Raw genomic sequence first — 21,380 nt, 5'->3', positions numbered from 1 at the left:
GGGGGTTTTGGGACATATATGACCAACCGCCGCTTTCAGAACTTGGCATATGTTGGGTATAAAAAGTCGTAATTTCATAGTGCGAATACGTGCAAAGAGCCAGAAGTTAGCTCCAAAATATGTTCCAGGCCTCGAAATTGGGATGTTTGGGATATTTTGAAAACTGCAGGGGGGTTTGGGACAGATGTAACCAAACGCCGCTTTCAGTACTTGGCATATTTTGGGTATAAAAAGTCGTAATTTCAAACTGCGAATACGTGCAAAGAGCTTGAATTTGACTCCAAAATATGGCTCAGGCCTCGAAATTGGGATGTTTGGGATATTTTGTAAACTGCAGGGAGGTTTGGGACAAATGTGACAAAACGCCGCTTGCAGTACTTCGCATATGTTGGGTATAAAAAGTCGTAATTTCAAACTGCGAATACGTGCAGAGAGCCAGAATTTGGCTCTATAATATGGCTCAGGCCTCGAAATTAGGATATTTGGGATATTTCGGAAACTGCAGGGGGGTTTGGGACAAATGTCACCAAATGCCGCTCTCAGTACTTTGCATATGTTGGGTATAACAAAGTCGTAATTTCAAACTGCGAATTCGTGGAGAGAGCTAGATTTTGGCTCCAAAATATGGCTCAGATCTCGAAATTGGGATGTTTGGGATATTTTGAAAATTGCAGGGGGGTTTGGGACAATCGTCACCAAACGCCGCTTTCAGTACTTTGCATATGTTGGGTATAAAAAAGTCGTAATTTAAAACTGCGAATACGTGCAGAGAGCCAGAATTTGGCTTCAAAATGTGGCTCAGGCCTCGAAATTGGGATGTTTGGAATATTTTGAAAACTGCAGGGGGGATTGAGACAAGTGTGACCAAACGCCGCTTTCACTACATGGCATATGTTGGGTATAAAAAAATCGTAATTTCAAACCGGGAATACGTGCAGAAAGCCAGAATTTGGCTCCAAAATATGGCTCAGGCATCGAAATTGGGATGTTTGGGATATTTTGAAAACTGCAGGGAAATTTGGGACAATGTGACAAAACGCCACTTTCAGTACTTGGCATATGTTGGGTATAAAAAGTCGTAATTTCAAACTGCGAATACGTGCAGAGAGCCAGAATTTGGCTCCAAAATATGGCTCAGGCCTCGAAATTGAGATGTTTGGAATATTTGGAAAACTGCAGGGGGGTTTGTGCAAAATGTGACTAACTGCCGCTTTCAGTACTTGGCATATGTTAGGTATAAAAAGTCGTAATTTCAAACTGCGAATACGTGCAGAGAGCTAGAATTTGGGTCCAAATTATGGCTCAGGTATCGAATTTTGGATGTTTGGGATATTTTGAAAACTGCAGGGGGGTATGGACAAAATGTGACCCACTGCCGCTTTCAGTAATTGGCATATTTTCTATATAAAAAGTCGGAATTTTAAACTGCGAATAGGTGCAGAGAGCCAGAATTTGGGTCCAAAATATGGTTCAGGTATCGGATTTGGATTGTTTTGGATATTTTGAAAACTGCAGGGGGGATTTGGGCAAAATGTGACCCACCGCCGCTTTCAGTAATTGGCATATTTTTGGTATAAAAATTCGGAATTTCGAATTGCGAATTGGTGCAGACAGCTAGAATTTGGGTCCAAAATATGACTCAGGTGTCGGATTTGGGATGTTTGGGATATTTTGAAAACTGCAGAGGGGTTTGGACAAAATGTGACCCACTGCCGCTTTCAGTAATTGGCATACCCCTTGCCAACAAATGTGTGGGGAAGGGGTAAAGGGAATAAAACACTGCATAACTTGGGGAAACAATGTATCTACGCTAAGGTTGACAAACATTACAATTAAATAATACAGATAATAGCCAGAAATATTCTTTAGCATGCAATAATATAAATGAAATCCTTATTGAGCAATGAGCAATCACACCAGCACATGAATTCTAATTTGGGAAAATACACAATCATCTAACCAGAGAATTAACCGAGTATTAACTAAAATAACCATAACCAAGGACTTAAAACATGTCTCCTCTCGACCAAAGCTGCCACGCCACTGACCAAGCGTCGGTTCCCAGGGCAGGCGTCTACCACAATATCAACTAAACATCTACATAAACTATTGTGGAAATTCTACTAACAAAATGTAGTACTAATATTCAAATCATTAATAATCATAAAAGTATATAATAATGTTACATTACTCAATATAATTTACTGGCAAACAATAATAAGAATTAGTCAAGGTTGAACTATACTCACTCGCTTGACATCAAGTTCCCACACTGGCCACATCCAAATATGGTCATCCCCCCACACGGAGAAACTAACATGAAAATACTTGCAAAAGCCTCATACAATATAATGCAACTCGGGCACACAACTGCATGCTACAATATATAACACACAAGAATAAAAAATCATCCAACTGGATAATATAATAATTATAGAACAAGACAATAGTAATATAAGCATCAAGAGTAATGTTAGAATCCTAGTAAGATTCGTAACAGCAGGACTCGGGGTCGAAGGTGTCACTTACTCGACAGGCAGCATAACGGAGGCAAAAACATTGAGCATTGCCCTGAGACAAGGGGACAGAGCAACCTTCAAACTCTCAAAAAGTGAGTGGGGACCCAGGGGTCGCATCCATTGGACACCTTTCACCCCTCAACCCGTTCTCGCAAATTCCTAAAGTCAATATTGACTTATTAACTACGTGCATAGGTGATATACTAAACATAATAGATACCCTTAAAAAGATTCATAGAAAACACCGACCTTACCTAACCTTGTTAGTATCTTAAGATAAGCATCTTATTGCTTCGTAATTACAATTATTACTTAACCTATACCTATTATAGGTTAGGTAATAATTGTAATTACGAAGCAATAAGATGCTTATCTTAAGATACTAACAAGGTTAGGTAAGGTCGGTGTTTTCTATGAATCTTTTTAAGGGTATCTATTATGTTTAGTATATCACCTATGCACGTAGTTAATAAGTCAATATTGACTTTACGAATTTGCGAGAACGGGTTGCACCCCTACAGGGCTTCCCAGGGCCCTAAGACTGGTTTTGTTAAGGGTAAGCCCAGCCAGGGTACTGCTAACTGGCACCCAAGTCTACCAAACAAATTTCTAAAACTGAACCCCCGGGACGTGTCCTCTCATGGGGGCCAAGCAGGGGAAACCACCGAGCCCAGGAGGTCAAGATCCTAATATAACAGGGGGCAGGGGAACAAAAGCAGGCCCCCCCACTAGGTACAAAAGCAGGCCCCCCCCCCCCCCACTAGGTACAAAAGCAGGCCCCCTCCCCACTAGGTACAAAAGCAGGCCCTCACTAGGTACAAAAGCAAACCCCTCCCCCCACTATGTACAAAAAAAAATGAAAAGAAAACCCCGCAAGAGGGCAACGTACCCAGAAGGAACAGAGCCGGCCACTGTAATATGTGAAAACTAGCTGCGCAGTACCCTGTGCTCCTACCAGTGCAGAAACTACCAGTTACCCCCAAGGTAAAAAGCGAAGAGGAAACCCCCCAACACTCCTAGGGCGGTCAATTACCGAGCAGCAAAAGACCAACAGAGGTAGTTCCCAAGTGCCTTGTGGAAGACAACCCCAGTCCCCAAGGGCTGGGGCACTCAGCACTCAGTACAGGGCACTCAGCACTCAGTACAGGGCACTCAGCACTCAGTACAGGGCACTCAGGGAAGGGAACCCTAAGCACATGCAGCCCGAGTACCTGTGAATATTAGATTATTACTCCCAGCTCACACGCCACTGTATGAGCAGTACTGAACACAAGGCATAGCAAAACAGAGAGAATCTGGAGCTGGAGCCACACGATTGAGCCTTATCACATCAGCCGAGAACTGGGGTGTGGATCGCTGGCATGAGGGGTCTGGGGCTCCCCCTTCCCCCTCCCGGGGGTGGGGGGGAGGGGGGGTCTGCGCAGACAAGTGACACGGCACATTGTGACATCATGCTCGTTTTCATTTGGGGAGTTCTGTCCACTCGTTAGTTTCAGTAGTGGTTTTAACCAGAAGAGGGGCTTGTTTTGAGGCGCTTGGCCTGGTCAATGGCAGACATAGAATGCTCCAAATCACATATGCAGTTCTATAGGCCATTACTCCTCGTGCCTCTCTGAGGGGGCCAGGTTCTGGCTCGTGGTCCCTGGTAGGCCTAAAACTTCATTCACACTGATGCCAAAGTCAAATAATACTGTATACATATCTGCCTGGATAGCTCTGGGGAGCCTCCAGGCTCTCACCTAGAAAATGACGTTTCATTACATTCAAATCTGTTTTTTTATTGTTTTGTGTGATGGAACTAAAAAGGAGTACCCAGAAACCTTGGCAAGATGAGAAGGCTCAACTGTATCTACACTCGAATTGAAAGGGACAACCCTCGTAGCTGAAGGAAGGGATATCCCAAAGAAAAACCCCACCTCAATCCTAAACCTGCTACTGGGCCAGGGGCAGGGAAAAAGAAGGGCAAACTCCCTGCCCAAAGGAGAAAGATGGAAAAGGAGGTATGGACAAAGTCACCGCCTATTCCATGAGACAAGCATCATTTGGTAGCCCCGGGCCTCAAATCGGGGACACAACCTTGACTGCTGCAATCCAGGAACTAAAGACACCAGCAGTTGCTGCCAGAAGCCCCTCCAAAATTGGCAGAGTAGAGCAACTTGAAGGGAGCATTCCCTTCATGACTCTGGGCCAAAGGTGTCACAGACCCAACAGGTAGCAGTGGAGGCAGACAAACTGAGCATTGCCACAAAGCATGGATGGTGCGCAACCCAGAAATTTGCTCGAAGTGAGAGCAGGGATGGTGGGTGGATCACAAGGACCACCAAACCCATAGGGGTTTTCCAGGGCTTGCAGGGTGAATGTTCCCTGCAGGTATGCCCAGGCACTGTTATTGCTATGCTGGTAACTCCTATATAATTGTATAGGTTTCCCTATTAACACCCAATACCACCAGAAAGAGCAAGAGAGAAACCAAAAAGGGGACCATCCATGCCTAGATACTAGGTAAACCTAATAAGTCAGGAATGGCACAAATAAACCTCCCTTTAGAGGAATGAGGGCACAATGAAAAATAAAGGCCATAAAAGGACCGAATTACAAATTAAGTACACTAACTCTCAAGATACCCGACCGTGGAACACAAGAGAATAGCAGACCAAACCAGGTATGGTAATCTGGAAGGCCTACCTCAGTGCGCCCCACCAGCATATAGACACACTCGACCCAAGGAGAAACTGACAATCCAAGGCAATAAGCTTACCTTCAGGGCGAGAGCCACCACAAGCAAGGAGACCCCTTTAGGGAGTGAACCCTGACAACGCAAGGACAGCACTTAATGAGCGCACATGGAAGGTAGCCCTGGGCACATGCAGCTCTAAGAACACTAAACTCCTGGCTCACGTTGCACAACCATACACAGAAAAAGCCTCGAGGGCAAAACACCACTGAGCTGAAACAAAGACCAGAGCCAGAACAATGAGAGAGGAACTAGGCACATACATCTCAGCATTAGAACTTGTCATGTTCACAGAAAATGGTACCATCCGTTTTTTATGTGCGGCGGCTGGGACGCCAGAGAAGGAAGGTAAACAGGAGAGCGTACAGGACGCCCGCCAAGCTTGGTAGCTACTAGTCATGTAATCATATTAAGTATTAAAGTCAGTAACCAAGTCATGACTTTACATCAACCCTACAACCAAGACTTCCTCAGTAACACACAAACACCACATTGGCGACGAGGATGAACTGTGAACGCAGGTATTTGTTCAGTTTCAAACACAAGGGAGAAGCATGCTGCCTGGAGGAGGAAGAGAAGCTGTGAGCGCCATACCCGATGCTGTATGCTAACCGATGCTGTGTGCTAACCAATGCTGTGTGCTAAACGATGCTGTGTGCTAACCAATGCTGTGTGCTACCCAAGCTGTGTGCTACCCAAGCTGTGCTGAAGAAACTGTGTACTGAGGAATCTGCCGACGTTGTGTACGAAACGACGCATTGATGTGTACAAAACCTGATGTTTTGGTTACGAAACGACGCTTCGTGCTACAAAATTCATCACACTGAACTGACTGCTGTACCAACTGCTGCACCAACTGCTGTACCAACTGCTGCTGTACCAACTGCTGCACCAACTGCTGTACCAACTGCTGCTGTACCAACTGCTGTGCTGCTGTGAGTAGGAACAACACATGTACACAAGGGCTAGGTAAGAAGTCAGTTGCTGCTATATTGTGCACTGTTGTGAACTTTTGCATTAAAATGCTTGTGTGCTTTGCAAAATTAAAGTAATTACAGTGAATTCTTGACTAACATATACAGTGCAGTAAGTGTTTAATACTCTGAGGAACATTTAAGTGATAAGTTACATTTATTTAGTAAAAAATGGCAAATATACCTCAGTTTCCTGCATTTGATCCTGACTGTGACCAGACAAACCTGTCACAGAGGTGGGTCAAATGGCTTAAAAAGTTTGAAAATTTGTTGATAGTTTCTGACATCAAAAGTGCTGAAAGAAAGCGTGCCTTTCTACTTCATTATGCAGGTGATAGAGTTTGTGACATCTTTGACACACTGAAAGACACTGGTGGTGCCAAAGATTATGACACTGCCAAAGCCAAACTAACAGAGCATTTCAAACCAAGGCAAAATACTGCTATGGAAATTATGCATTTCAGGAGAGCAAAACAACTCTCTAATGAAACTGTGGATCAATACCACACACGTCTGCAGGGTTTAGCAGCCCATTGTGAGTTTGCTGATGTTGACAAAGAAATCAAACAGCAAATAATTGAATCATGCACATCTACACGTCTTCGTCGAAGAGCTCTAGAACTTGTTGATGATGACAGTTCTCTTACCAAGATACTGGATATGGCTCGTCGAATGGAAGATGCTGCACGTGATGCTCGTGTCATGGAGTGCAGTGCCAATAACGGTGCTGCCACTGTTACTAACAGTGATGAGGTACGTAAGGTTCAGGGAGGACACCGTGATCAAAGAAGATATCATGGCAAACCTAACAGTAAATTTAGCCGAGAACCACGTCACAACTGGGGTCAAGGAACAAGGCTCAAGCAGTCACAACGACCCACATCAGAGGGTGTCAACAATAAATGTTACAATTGTGGAGGAGACTACCCACACCAAGATAATGTTTGTCCTGCTCAAGGTAAGAAGTGCTATGAGTGTGGAAAACTAGGTCATTTTGGTGCTATGTGTCGTTCCGCACTAAAGAAACCACAGTCAATGAATAAAAGCACTGTACGAGGATCAGGTCATAGGGGTCGAGGTGGTAAACACAATATTGCACCTCATATCCAGAATGTTAATAATGTACAAGACAACATTTCATTACAACCAGTCTCAGATGACAGTGAATGTGATTTTACTTATGGAGTACAAGCAATCACAGAATGGAATGATCTTCCAAACAACCCAGAGACATGTGTATACATTGCTGGTATTTGTCTCAAAGTTCTCATTGACACTGGATCAAACATTGATACCATTGCTGAGTGCCACTATGAAAAAATTAAAAAACAGTTCCCAAAGCTTGAGAACTATAATGGCAAAGCCACTGCCTATGCTTCAAAGGTAGCCTTGCCTGTGATTGGAACTTTCACTGCAGAGATTAAGTCAAAGAATGCAATGCTCATTACTACATTCCATGTTGTTAGGAATGCAAAGGAGTCTTTACTCAGTTACAAGACTTCAACCAAATTGGGGCTACTTCACCTTTCTAATGCTGTAGCAGTGGAATCTGCAAACAATGTTGATGGTATTGTTGCTGAATTTTCTGATCGATTTAAATCCATAGGTTGTTATACTGATAGCAAAGTACATCTGCATATCAACCCAGATGTAATTCCAGTTGCCCAACCACATCGCCGACAACCATTCCATACTCGCAAGAAAGTCGATGCTGAACTGGATAGGCTGATAGAACTAGATATCATTGAACCAGTAACAGGCCCAACACCATGGGTAAGCCCAATTGTCACTCCACCAAAGCCGAAGAATCCAGATGAGATACGCATTTGTGTGGACATGCGTGTTCCTAACAAGGCAATAATGCGTGAACGCCATCCTACACCGACTGTAGATGATATGATCTACCGCTTGAATGGTGCAACTGTATTCAGCAAGTTAGATTTAAACAAGGGCTATCATCAGCTTGAACTTGATGATGAGAGTCGCTTCATCACAACGTTTACGACACATCGAGGTCTGTATAGGTACAAGCGCCTGAGTTTTGGTATTAACAGTGCTGCCGAGGTATTCCAGCACATCATCAGCCAGGTATTGCAAGATATACCTAATGCTGACAACATGTCTGATGACATCATTGTTTATGGCCGTACCCAAGCTGAACACGACAAAGCTCTTCGTGCAACATTGCAACGCTTACGAGAAAAGAATTTGACGCTAAGCCGAGCAAAGTGTGAGTTCAATCAACATAAAATTGAATTCTTTGGACATGTACTTAGTGACAAAGGTCTGTCTCCAGATCCTAAGAAAGTTGCAGATATCAAGAATGCTGCACCTCCTTCAACGTCCACTGAAGTACATAGTTTTCTGGGAATGGCAAACTACTGTTCTCGCTTCATTCCAGATTTTGCTACCATTACAAAGCCTCTACGTGAGCTCCTGAAGAAAAATGCATCATGGTACTGGAGCGATATCGAGCAAAATGCATTTGATGCTGTGAAAGATGCACTAGTAGAGAATGCGACTGCTGCATACTTTGATCCATCAATGGACACTGAATTAACGGTGGATGCTAGTCCTGTTGGATTAGGTGCTGTTTTAGCCCAACACAAACCTGGTCAACCAGATTCCAGAGTAGTAATTGCCTACGCCAGCCGTTCTCTCACAGATGTTGAGCAACGATACAGTCAGACAGAGAAGGAAGCTCTTGCTCTTGTATGGGGCTGTGAACACTTCAATGTGTATCTGCTTGGTGCACCCTTCACCACGATAGTCACTGACCACAAACCGTTGGAGACCATCTTCAATAATCCAAAGTCCAAACCACCAGCTCGCATTGAGAGATGGGCTCTTCGTCTGCAACCATACAACTTTACGGTGAAATACAAGCCGGGTGCAGGCAATCCCGCTGATTACATCAGTCGACATCCTGCAAACAGTTTCACCATCACCAAGCATCAGCAAGTTGCCGAGGAATATGTACACTCTGTAACCTGTGATGCAGTCCCTAAGGCTCTTACTCTTGATGAAATCCGTACTGCAACCCTAGAGGACCCAACTCTGCAAGCAACAGTGGATGCATTGACTAAGAAAAAGTTTCCACGCATCCCACCCTCAGGAGTTGACCAAGATGCATTCAAAGCACTTGAACGCATCCAGACAGAATTAAGTGTTACGCAACAATGCGACACTGTGCTGCGAGGTACTCGTATCGTGATTCCAGCTGTTCTCCAGCAACGTGCTCTGAAGCTTGCACATCAAGGACACCAAGGTCTTGTTAGGACGAAACAGCTGCTAAGAGAAAAGGTGTGGTTTCCTGGCATTGATTGTCAAGCAAAGGATATGCATGATGCCTGTGTCCCTTGCCAAGCTGCAGTGGATACTTCAAGACCAACACCTCTACAACCTTCACCACTACCTGCTGCACCATGGACGGAAGTATCGATGGACTTCTGCGGACCACTACGAACTGGAGAGTACTTGATGGTAGTCATTGATGATCACTCACGTTATCCAGAAGTAGAAATCATCAATTCCACATCTGCAAAGGCCGTCATCCCGAAACTCGACAAGATCTTTTCAAACTTTGGCATTCCTGAAGTTGTCAAGACAGACAATGGACCGCCATTCAATGGACAAGACTTCGTCAACTTTTCTGAGCATATTGGATTCAAACACCGCCGTGTGATGCCACTACATCCTCAAGCAAATGGAGAAGTTGAGAGATTCATGCAACCTCTCATGAAAGCGGTACGCTGTGCTCATGCCGAAGGACGATCCTGGAAACAAGCTATGTATGCTTTTCTCAGGAACTACCGTGCAACACCGCATGGAACACTGGGCAAGTCACCTGGTGAACTTTTATTTGGACGTCCTATGAGAATCGCACTACCCGTCATGCCAGCCGAGGTAACGGATAAACGTCTCGCTCAGAAGGATGCACTAGCCAAGGGCAAAATGAAAATTGCTCATGATCAACGTGCAAAGGAACAGTTCATAAAGGTTGGTGACACTGTTCTCGTTAAAAAGAAAAAAGAGGGAAAGTTAGATATGCCGTATGATACAAAACCATATAAAGTGATTAGTGTAAAAGGAACTATGGTAACAGCTAGTAATAGAGATCATAGTATAACACGTAATATGGCTTATTTCAAAGTGATTCCAACTAGTGTAGAAAATGATGAAGTGCAAAGTCGTGCAAAAGAAAAAGAAAAAAATAGTTATAACCCGACAAACAATTCATCAAGGGATGTTATTGCATTTAAGGACTCTCGTCCTAAACGTCATGTTAAACGCCCTACACGATTTGATGATTAATTGTGTTCCTATGTAATGAAAATTATTTACTTATTGTGCTAAACTAAATTTAATATTGTTTGAATAATGCAGATATCTCATTCAATATTTTGTAACTTTGTAGTACAGTTTCTTTCATGTTTGTTTAACATTGCATATGTATTTTTAACATTGAAATCCTTTGTGGAAAAGATTAAGTTGTTTAAATTCTTTGTGTGCTTAATTAATGTTAAATGTATGCAGTATCTCTTGATATGGTAATAACTTACTTTGTGTCAATAACTTTGCTTTGTGCTACAAGCATGGTAGACATCCTGTATTCATTCTTTTTAAAGAAAAGGAGGGATGTCATGTTCACAGAAAATGGTACCATCCGTTTTCTATGTGCGGCGGCTGGGACGCCAGAGAAGGAAGGTAAACAGGAGAGCGTACAGGACGCCCGCCAAGCTTGGTAGCTACTAGTCATGTAATCATATTAAGTATTAAAGTCAGTAACCAAGTCATGACTTTACATCAACCCTACAACCAAGACTTCCTCAGTAACACACAAACACCACAGAACTGAGGGTGGAGCAGTTGGCTGACACCTGACTGCCTCCCTCCTTCCCCCAAATGTTGAGGGAGGTGGGGGCAAATGAACTAGCTCAAGTTTCATGAATTTTCAATTGTTTGTTTACATTGTTGTTCATTTAGTGGTTTTGAGGCTGTGGTCTATTTTGTTGCATTGATTTTCTAGGTGCCTTGCTTTGGTGGTGGCAAACAGAAATAAGTTGACATAATGTTTTTCATAACTGTCTTTGCTCTCTGCACCTGTGAGGTGGGTCAGGTTCTGTCAATACGAACTCCACAACTGATGGCACCTTGTAGTTTGGTGCTATATCAGTATAGTAGCTTCAGGGAGCCACTAGGGGCTTTCCCCTGAAAAAAATAGGTTGTAGAAATAATAAGACTCAAATAGTAGTTATATCATCTAAGACTAGCCGGTGTAGAACTGTTCCAGGTCTAAAACAGACTTACTTGTTCATCCACACCTTAATCTCTGAACCATTTAGGTTTAAGGTGTCCCACTCAATACAATAATTTAGTGATATTTGCAATGCTGAACAGTTCTTAGAATTATGATACTGAGGATATAACAGTTAATGTGTTTCTTTTTTCTCTTATGCAGGAACGCAATGTGGAAGTGTTATTCTGCTACGAGCCCTATGATGAAGTAGTTCTCATGCAGCTACGGGAATTCACTAACAGGAAAATTGTTTCTGTAGAGAAAGAAATGCGTCAGGATAAAGAAGCAGTTGATAACGAAGGAAGTAAGAAACTTAACAACTATTGTATAACTTCTCTAACTGGCTGCTAAGACGACATAGAAAAACATTATGTTTATAAGTTTTTATTCATTCTTTGGTGAAAATTTAAAAAAAAATCTGATATTACTGCTAATTCCCCTCCTCTTTTAATTTGTATATTAATGTGAAATAACTGGTGTCCCATAATTTTCTGTTCTCGTAATTTTCCAATTGTCTAAATTCATCTACAATCTGGATTAATTAAAATTCCATAATGCGCATTGAATCTTTGCACACAAGTGCATTCAAATCATTAATTTGATTTTTAATACTGCTTTTGTTATTGTATTTTCTGTGAGGGAAATTATCAGCTCTCTGAAGCTATCACACTGAATAAGTGCCATACTACTAGGTGTCATCAGTTGCAGAGTTCTGTCGGCCTTTTGTGGACTATGAGAAAAAAGTCCACTACGGGCTCACCATAGCCCGTGCTACTTGGAACTTTTTGTTCCAAGGAGCGAATCTTATGCAACAAAACAACTATGAGCCAGATCCTGCCCCCCCCTTTCAGAGAGGAGCAGGGAGCAATGGCCTGTGAATACTTTAAATAAATGTAAAGTTTATCATCTTTTCCACCATCCAAGGGAAGGCTCCTAGCAAGATAAGCAAATCAAAACAGACTACCGCATGGTTAAAACGAAACCGTAGCCTAAAATTTCCCAAACGAACTCCCCCACAATGAAAACAAAATTTTGTAAAACTAGCCCCCCCCCCCCCCTTCACTAGTCTGCCCCCCCCCCTTCTTCACTAGTTTCCCCCCCTTCTTCACTAGTTCCCCCCCCCTCTTCTTCACTAGTCTGCCCCCCCCCCTTCTTCACTAGTCTGCCCCCCCCCTTCTTCACTTGTCTGCCCCCCCCCCCCCCCTTCTTCACTTGTCTGCCCCCCCCCCTTCTTCACTTGTCTGCCCCCCCCCCCCCTTCTTCACTTGTCTGCCCCCCCCCCCCTTCTTCACTTGTCTGCCCCCCCCCCCTTCTTCACTTGTCTGCCCCCCCCCCTTCTTCACTTGTCTGCCCCCCCCCCCCTTCTTCACTTGTCTGCCCCCCCCCCCCCTTCTTCACTTGTCTGCCCCCCCCCCCCTTCTTCACTAGTCTGCCCCCCCCCCTTCTTCACTAGTCTGCCCCCCCCCCCGTTCTTCACTAGTCTTCCCCCCCCCCCCTTCTTCACTAGTCTGCCCCCCCCCCCCCACATGCCTGGGTCAGCCAGGCCGTGCAGAGTCTAGTTCTATACTGATGTCCGGGCCTGGTAGTCACTTTGCTCTGGCTCTGGTATCCCGTTTTCTTTGGTGTTTTTGCTTTTGAGGGGGTGTGTTCCTATAGGGATGTGTGCGTGAGCCAGGAGTTTAGTGTACTGGAACTGCATGTGCTCAGGGTTTCCTTCCCTGTGCGCTCTGTAAGTACTAGCCTTGCATGGTGAAGGTTATCTTTCCCTGGGGGCATTCAGTCAACACTCCTTTCAGGGGGGCTTCCTCACTTGTGGTGGTCCTCGCCCTTAAGGTAAACCTTTAATCTGTGTTATTAAATAAATTAAATATATTAAAGCTTTAATAAGTAAATCTGTGACTTTGTTTTTCCTTGGTTTGGAAGTGTTTTGGTTGGTGGGGTGCATTGTGGTCTGTGTGACCAGTTATTTTGTTAAAACAAGCTGTGCCGAAGCTTCTCTCAGGCTACTCATACTCCTACTGGGGTGGGATATTTTCATACTCATGCATGGTATTTTTATGCAGGAGTGGGATATTTCATACCTGTACGTTTTTCGACTTGGGTTCGACTCCCTCTCAATTTTGCTTTCGGGGTTCCTTTGGGTTTCCCTGGGGGTAGGCATCTTTCTGGAGGTTTCTGTCCTCATGTCTTCCCCTTTGGAGGAGCATGAGCTTCTGTTGTGTGGCCCAGTTTTTTCCTTGGCTTTGGCCCTGGCCTGTTTTGAGTTCAGGTCCTTCTTATCCTATTTGGTACATTGCAAGGTTTTTCGGTCGTTTTGGCTAGCTGACACCCCATTGTTTTTCTCACTTTTCTTGGCGCGGCTTTGCCGATCCCTGCATGCTGGAGTGGCGTGGACTTGGGAAAGTGTTCTAGGTTTTAAAGGGTCTCGACTTTGAGCCCCTTGATGCCTATCTTTGGCTCCGCCCTTTCTCACAAAAGTTAGTGAGCTGCAGCTTCATGTTATTTCCCTCGCTGTTGGCATTGTTTGTGGTGGATTACCTTCGGGCCTGTCGGCACTTGGGTTCTGTCGTAGGCTTGCTGAGCCTCCTTGAGCTCCTTCCAGATTGGCTCTCAGAGAATGTCCGGGTGCTCTGCTCTGGCCAGGAAGAGAGCTATGCCCATGAGTTGGTCGAGGTAGGCCATAGGTGGAGTCTGAGGCCGGGTTGCATGTGCCACCTGGGGTGGCCTCATCTGTAATGGGTCGACACCGTACTTGCCCTGCTCGTAATGCCTCAGGATTTGCACCGGCACTTTTGCAGTTTGTCCCACTTCTTCTTTTCTGGCAAAGAATGAGATGGCCGCTTTCCGGAGGGGCCTTGGGTTGTTGATGCTTGGTTGGTCAGGCTGTGGGTGCATCATGTGTTCTCTGGTTGCGGCTCTCCACCGTCATTTGCGCGCCACGGCTTCTGTATCGGGTTACTCGCTTTGGGTTGATCCGGTCTCCCTCCTTCCATTTTCCAGGGTTCGAGTCTCCCAGGTCGTCTGTAGGGTTATTCGGTCTAGCCAGCCTACGGTCTATCCCCGTGGCCACGTCATTCGTAAGTTTGCTGCTCATTGCTGCCGTCTTCGGTAACATGTCTTGGGCCGAGATTCGGGTGCGGAGATTTTGGCAGTCGGACAGGGTCTTGGCAGCGCGCTACTTGGTCAATGATCCGAGGCCTGTGTTGCTTTGGGTCGATGGTTGCAGCCATTTGTCTCGACTTCGCTTTGAGGGGTGAGTGCCAACTGCCTCTGGGGTAAGTCCCTCATGTTTTTGTCGTTTGGTAAGTAGCTCTGAGGAGCTTTGGGGAGCCGGTGGGGCTCCCCCCAGAGAACCAGTGTTGAATGTAATGAAATGCCATTTTCTGGGCGAGACCCGGAGGCTCCCCGGCATCCCTCCCTCCCTCCCTCTGGTCGGCAGTTTTTTGCATGTTTTGACATCCAGCCTCAGAACTGAAGGGTGGATAGCCGGCGTAGGGGGTCTGAGGCTCCCACCAGCTGTGCAGAAAGCGGCACGGCGACGTGTGACGTCATGCTCGTTTCTTTTAGGGGGAGTTCTATCCACTTGTTCGGCTTGTGGTATCAATAATTTCACCAGAATAGGGGTTTGTTTTGGGATGCTTACCTTTCTGGGTGCCTGACCTGGTCGATGGCAGACATAGAATGCTTCCAACCACACGAGGGTTTCTATAGGCCATTGCTCCCCATGCCTGGCCCTCTCTTTGAGGGGGCCAGGTTCTGCCTCGTGGTCCCCGGTAGGCCCACAGAACTCCATACACATGACTGATGCCAAAGGCGGACATTAGCATATCAGCCTAGTAAGCTCCGGGGAGCCTCCAGGTCTCACCCAGAAAATGGCGCTTCATTAAATTCAACTCTGGGTTTTTATTGCATATAACATATAAATTGTGTCCAATTTTTTTTACAGTGTCAGCTGAGAGTAGTCTTCGTCGTTCCCAAGCAAATGAATTTATGGACTGGCTAAAAACTGTGTTGGCTGGACGATGTTGGGGAGTGAAGGCTACTTCTCGTCTGGAGTCGCATCCATGTGTCATCACTGTGGAAGAGATGGGTGCAGCAAGACACTTCGTACGCACTCAATTTACACAGTACCCGAAGAGACCAGATACTCACTTTTGCAGCCTCAGTTGGAAATTAATCCAAGGTATGAATTTTTGTTTTGGCCTGTAATAGAGAGGGAACATAGACTTCCTTGACCCTCAGCTCTCTCTCTCTCTGACTTGGTCCTCTCTCATTCCTGTTAATCCACTCCATATTTCCTGTATTAAAAGTGATGTGGAAAGCATGGGGGATTTTTTTTATATTGCAGAATGGTGACTGATAGGGGCTAGTGTGTGATGCTTTCCTACTAATCCAGACCCACTCAAATGCACCTGCTATATTTAGATCAACAACACTGCTGATCTATGATTCATCCAGCGTCTAATGTCACTTATTGGAGAGATTTAGCAAGAGGTCAGCAGCAGATCAACTTTTTCTAAATACCATGTTGGCGATCACAGCAAACAATGATGGTCAAAAAAATTTCATTTGCGCAAACTGGCCGCGCACTGAATGGCAGACTTAAAGAACACAAGAGAAGTGTTAAGTCTGCAGACACTAACAATACACTCTTCTGCCATGTGAGGGATTCTAATCATCCCATTGATTGGTCTTCCTACAAAATAATCTTTCCTGCCTCTACTCTACACAGACGCCGTCTTGTAGAATCGGCTCTAATACACAATGTACCCAACATGAACTTAAGTCCTGGCTTCGTTGCTGTGGACTCTTCCCTTTCACAGTATATACTCAAATGCTCTAAACTTTCTAACAAACGTGACTTAACATAAGCTTACCCCTTCCATTTATCTTTCTTTCTCTTTCCTTTTCTTTCTCCCTTCCCACCTTTTTCTGTCCATTGTCTTCTCCTACGCTCCCTTGCTATCCTCTTCTTATTCCTATTACTATCTCCTTCCGTGGTTATAATAGGAGCTGCCTCGTATGGGCCAATAGGCCTTCTGCAGTTCTCATTATTACTACTATCTGTGGTGTTTGTGTGTTACTGAGGAAGTCTTGGTTGTAGGGTTGATGTAAAGTCATGACTTGGTTACTGACTTTAATACTTAATATGATTACATGACTAGTAGCTACCAAGCTTGGCGGGCGTCCTGTACGCTCTCCTGTTTACCTTCCTTCTCCCTCTGGCGTCCCAGCCGCCGCACATAGAAAACGGATGGTACCATTTTCTGTGAACATGAAATCCCTCCTTTTCTTTAAAAAGAATGAATACAGGATGTCTACCATGCTTGTAGCACAAAGCAAAGTTATTGACACAAAGTAAGTTATTACCATATCAAGAGATACTGCATACATTTAACATTAATTAAGCACACAAAGAATTTAAACAACTTAATCTTTTCCACAAAGGATTTCAATGTTAAAAATACATATGCAATGTTAAACATGAAAGAAACTGTAATACAAAGTTACAAAATATTGAATGAGATATCTGCATTATTCAAACAATATTAAATTTAGTTTAGCACAATAAGTAAATACTTTTCATTACATAGGAACACAATTAATCATCAAATCGTGTAGGGCGTTTAACATGACGTTTAGGACGAGAGTCCTTAAATGCAATAACATCCCTTGATGAATTGTTTGTCGGGTTATAACTATTTTTTTCTTTTTCTTTTGCACGACTTTGCACTTCATCATTTTCTACACTAGTTGGAATCACTTTGAAATAAGCCATATTACGTGTTATACTATGATCTCTATTACTAGCTGTTACCATAGTTCCTTTTACACTAATCACTTTATATGGTTTTGTATCATACGGCATATCTAACTTTCCCTCTTTTTTCTTTTTAACGAGAACAGTGTCTCCAACCTTTATGAACTGTTCCTTTGCACGTTGATCATGAGCAATTTTCATTTTGCCCTTGGCTAGTGCATCCTTCTGAGCGAGACGTTTATCCGTTACCTCGGCTGGCATGACGGGTAGTGCGATTCTCATAGGACGTCCAAATAAAAGTTCGCCAGGCGACTTGCCCAGTGTTCCATGTGGTGTTGCACGGTAGTTCCTGAGAAAAGCATACATAGCTTGTTTCCAGGATCGTCCTTCGACATGAGCACAGCGTACCGCTTTCATGAGAGGTTGCATGAATCTCTCAACTTCTCCATTTGCTTGAGGATGTAGTGGCATCACACGGCGGTGTTTGAATCCAATATGCTCAGAAAAGTTGACGAAGTCTTGTCCATTGAATGGCGGTCCATTGTCTGTCTTGACAACTTCAGGAATGCCAAAGTTTGAAAAGATCTTGTCGAGTTTCGGGATGACGGCCTTTGCAGATGTGGAATTGATGATTTCTACTTCTGGATAACGTGAGTGATCATCAATGACTACCATCAAGTACTCTCCAGTTCGTAGTGGTCCGCAGAAGTCCATCGATACTTCCGTCCATGGTGCAGCAGGTAGTGGTGAAGGTTGTAGAGGTGTTGGTCTTGAAGTATCCACTGCAGCTTGGCAAGGGACACAGGCATCATGCATATCCTTTGCTTGACGATCAATGCCAGGAAACCACACCTTTTCTCGTAGCAGCTGTTTGGTCCTAACAAGACCTTGGTGTCCTTGATGTGCAAGCTTCAGAGCACGTTGCTGGAGAACAGCTGGAATGACGATACGAGTACCTCGCAGCACGGTGTCGCGTTGTTGCGTAACACTTAATTCTGTCTGGATGCGTTCAAGTGCTTTGAATGCATCTTGGTCAACTCCTGAGGGTGGGATGCGTGGAAACTTTTTCTTAGTCAATGCATCCACTGTTGCTTGCAGAGTTGGGTCCTCCAGGGTTGCAGTACGGATTTCATCAAGAGTGAGAGCCTTAGGGACTGCATCACAGGTTACAGAGTGTACATATTCCTCGGCAACTTGCTGATGCTTGGTGATGGTGAAACTGTTGGCAGGATGTCGACTGATGTAATCAGCGGGATTGCCTGCACCCGGCTTGTATTTCACCGTAAAGTTGTATGGTTGCAGACGAAGAGCCCATCTCTCAATGCGAGCTGGTGGTTTGGACTTTGGATTATTGAAGATGGTCTCCAACGGTTTGTGGTCAGTGACTATCGTGGTGAAGGGTGCACCAAGCAGATACACATTGAAGTGTTCACAGCCCCATACAAGAGCAAGAGCTTCCTTCTCTGTCTGACTGTATCGTTGCTCAACATCTGTGAGAGAACGGCTGGCGTAGGCAATTACTACTCTGGAATCTGGTTGACCAGGTTTGTGTTGGGCTAAAACAGCACCTAATCCAACAGGACTAGCATCCACCGTTAACTCAGTGTCCATTGATGGATCAAAGTATGCAGCAGTCGCATTCTCTACTAGTGCATCTTTCACAGCATCAAATGCATTTTGCTCGATATCGCTCCAGTACCATGATGCATTTTTCTTCAGGAGCTCACGTAGAGGCTTTGTAATGGTAGCAAAATCTGGAATGAAGCGAGAACAGTAGTTTGCCATTCCCAGAAAACTATGTACTTCAGTGGACGTTGAAGGAGGTGCAGCATTCTTGATATCTGCAACTTATTTAGGATCTGGAGACAGACCTTTGTCACTAAGTACATGTCCAAAGAATTCAATTTTATGTTGATTGAACTCACACTTTGCTCGGCTTAGCGTCAAATTCTTTTCTCGTAAGCGTTGCAATGTTGCACGAAGAGCTTTGTCGTGTTCAGCTTGGGTACGGCCATAAACAATGATGTCATCAGACATGTTGTCAGCATTAGGTATGTCTTGCAATACCTGGCTGATGATGTGCTGGAATACCTCGGCAGCACTGTTGATACCAAAACTCAGGCGCTTGTACCTATACAGACCTCGATGTGTCGTAAACGTTGTGATGAAGCGACTCTCATCATCAAGTTCAAGCTGATGATAGCCCTTGTTTAAATCTAACTTGCTGAATACAGTTGCACCATTCAAGCGGTAGATCATATCATCTACAGTCGGTGTAGGATGGCGTTCACGCATTATTGCCTTGTTAGGAACACGCATGTCCACACAAATGCGTATCTCATCTGGATTCTTCGGCTTTGGTGGAGTGACAATTGGGCTTACCCATGGTGTTGGGCCTGTTACTGGTTCAATGATATCTAGTTCCATCAGCCTATCCAGTTCGGCATCAACTTTCTTGCGAGTATGGAATGGTTGTCGGCGATGTGGTTGGGCAACTGGAATTACATCTGGGTTGATATGCAGATGTACTTTGCTATCAGTATAACAACCTATGGATTTAAATCGATCAGAAAATTCAGCAACAATACCATCAACATTGTTTGCAGATTCCACTGCTACAGCATTAGAAAGCTGAAGTAGCCCCAATTTGGTTGAAGTCTTGTAACTGAGTAAAGACTCCTTTGCATTCCTAACAACATGGAATGTAGTAATGAGCATTGCATTCTTTGACTTAATCTCTGCAGTGAAAGTTCCAATCACTGGCAAGGCTAACTTCGAAGCATAGGCAGTGGCTTTACCATTGTATTTTTCTAGCTTTGGGAACTGTTTTCTAAATTTTTCATAGTGGCACTCAGCCATGGTGTCAATGTTTGATCCAGTGTCAATAAGAACTTTGAGACAAATACCAGCAATATATACACATGTCTCTGGGTTGTTTGGAAGATCATTCCATTCTGTGATTGCTTGTACTCCATGAGTATAATCACATTCACTGTCATCTGAGACTGGTTGTAATGAAATGTTGTCTTGTACATTATTAACATTCTGGATATGAGGTGCAATATTGTGTTTACCACCTCGACCCCTATGACCTGATCCTCGTACAGTGCTTTTATTCATTGACTGTGGTTTCTTTAGTGCGGAACGACACATAGCACCAAAATGACCTAGTTTTCCACACTCATAGCACTTCTTACCTTGAGCAGGACAAACATTATCTTGGTGTGGGTAGTCTCCTCCACAATTGTAACATTTATTGTTGACACCCTCTGATGTGGGTCGTTGTGACTGCTTGAGCCTTGTTCCTTGACCCCAGTTGTGACGTGGTTCTCGGCTCAATTTACTGTTAGGTTTGCCATGATATCTTCTTTGATCACGGTGTCCTCCCTGAACCTTACGTACGTCATCACTGTTAGTAACAGTGACAGAACCGTTATTGGCACTGCACTCCATGACACGAGCATCACGTGCAGCATCTTCCATTCGACGAGCCATATCCAGTATCTTGGTAAGAGAACTGTCATCATCAACAAGTTCTAGAGCTCTTCGACGAAGACGTGTAGATGTGCATGATTCAATTATTTGCTGTTTGATTTCTTTGTCAACATCAGCAAACTCACAATGGGCTGCTAAACCCTGCAGACGTGTGTGCTATTGATCCACAGTTTCATTAGAGAGTTGTTTTGCTCTCCTGAAATGCATAATTTCCATAGCAGTATTTTGCCTTGGTTTGAAATGCTCTGTTAGTTTGGCTTTGGCAGTGTCATAATCTTTGGCACCACCAGTGTCTTTCAGTGTGTCAAAGATGTCACAAACTCTATCACCTGCATAATGAAGTAGAAAGGCACGCTTTCTTTCAGCACTTTTGATGTCAGAAACTATCAACAAATTTTCAAACTTTTTAAGCCATTTGACCCACCTCTGTGACAGGTTTGTCTGGTCACAGTCAGGATCAAATGCAGGAAACTGAGGTATATTTGCCATTTTTACTGAATAAATGTAACTTATCACTTAAATGTTCCTCAGAATATTAAACACTTACTGCACTGTATATGTTAGTCAAGAATTCACTGTAATTACTTTAATTTTGCAA

General features: G+C 44.1%; 1 protein-coding gene across 1 annotated transcript in view; it reads left to right on the top strand.

The window, feature by feature from the left end:
• Positions 1-12,185, top strand: part of LOC123745233 (heat shock protein 75 kDa, mitochondrial) — a 117,092-nt gene extending 104,907 nt beyond the window's left edge. The window contains exon 5 of the mRNA XM_069300431.1: positions 11,689-12,185. Within this exon, the coding sequence (XP_069156532.1) occupies positions 11,689-11,737 (49 nt within the window). The 3' untranslated portion in view covers positions 11,738-12,185. The remainder of the gene's footprint in view (positions 1-11,688) is intronic.
• The last annotated feature ends 9,195 nt before the right edge of the window (positions 12,186-21,380 follow it).

The sequence above is a fragment of the Procambarus clarkii genome, chromosome 44 (assembly GCF_040958095.1).
Source record: "Procambarus clarkii isolate CNS0578487 chromosome 44, FALCON_Pclarkii_2.0, whole genome shotgun sequence".
In the NCBI taxonomy this organism is placed as follows: domain Eukaryota; kingdom Metazoa; phylum Arthropoda; class Malacostraca; order Decapoda; family Cambaridae; genus Procambarus; species Procambarus clarkii.
This window is presented reverse-complemented; position numbering and strand designations above follow the sequence as displayed.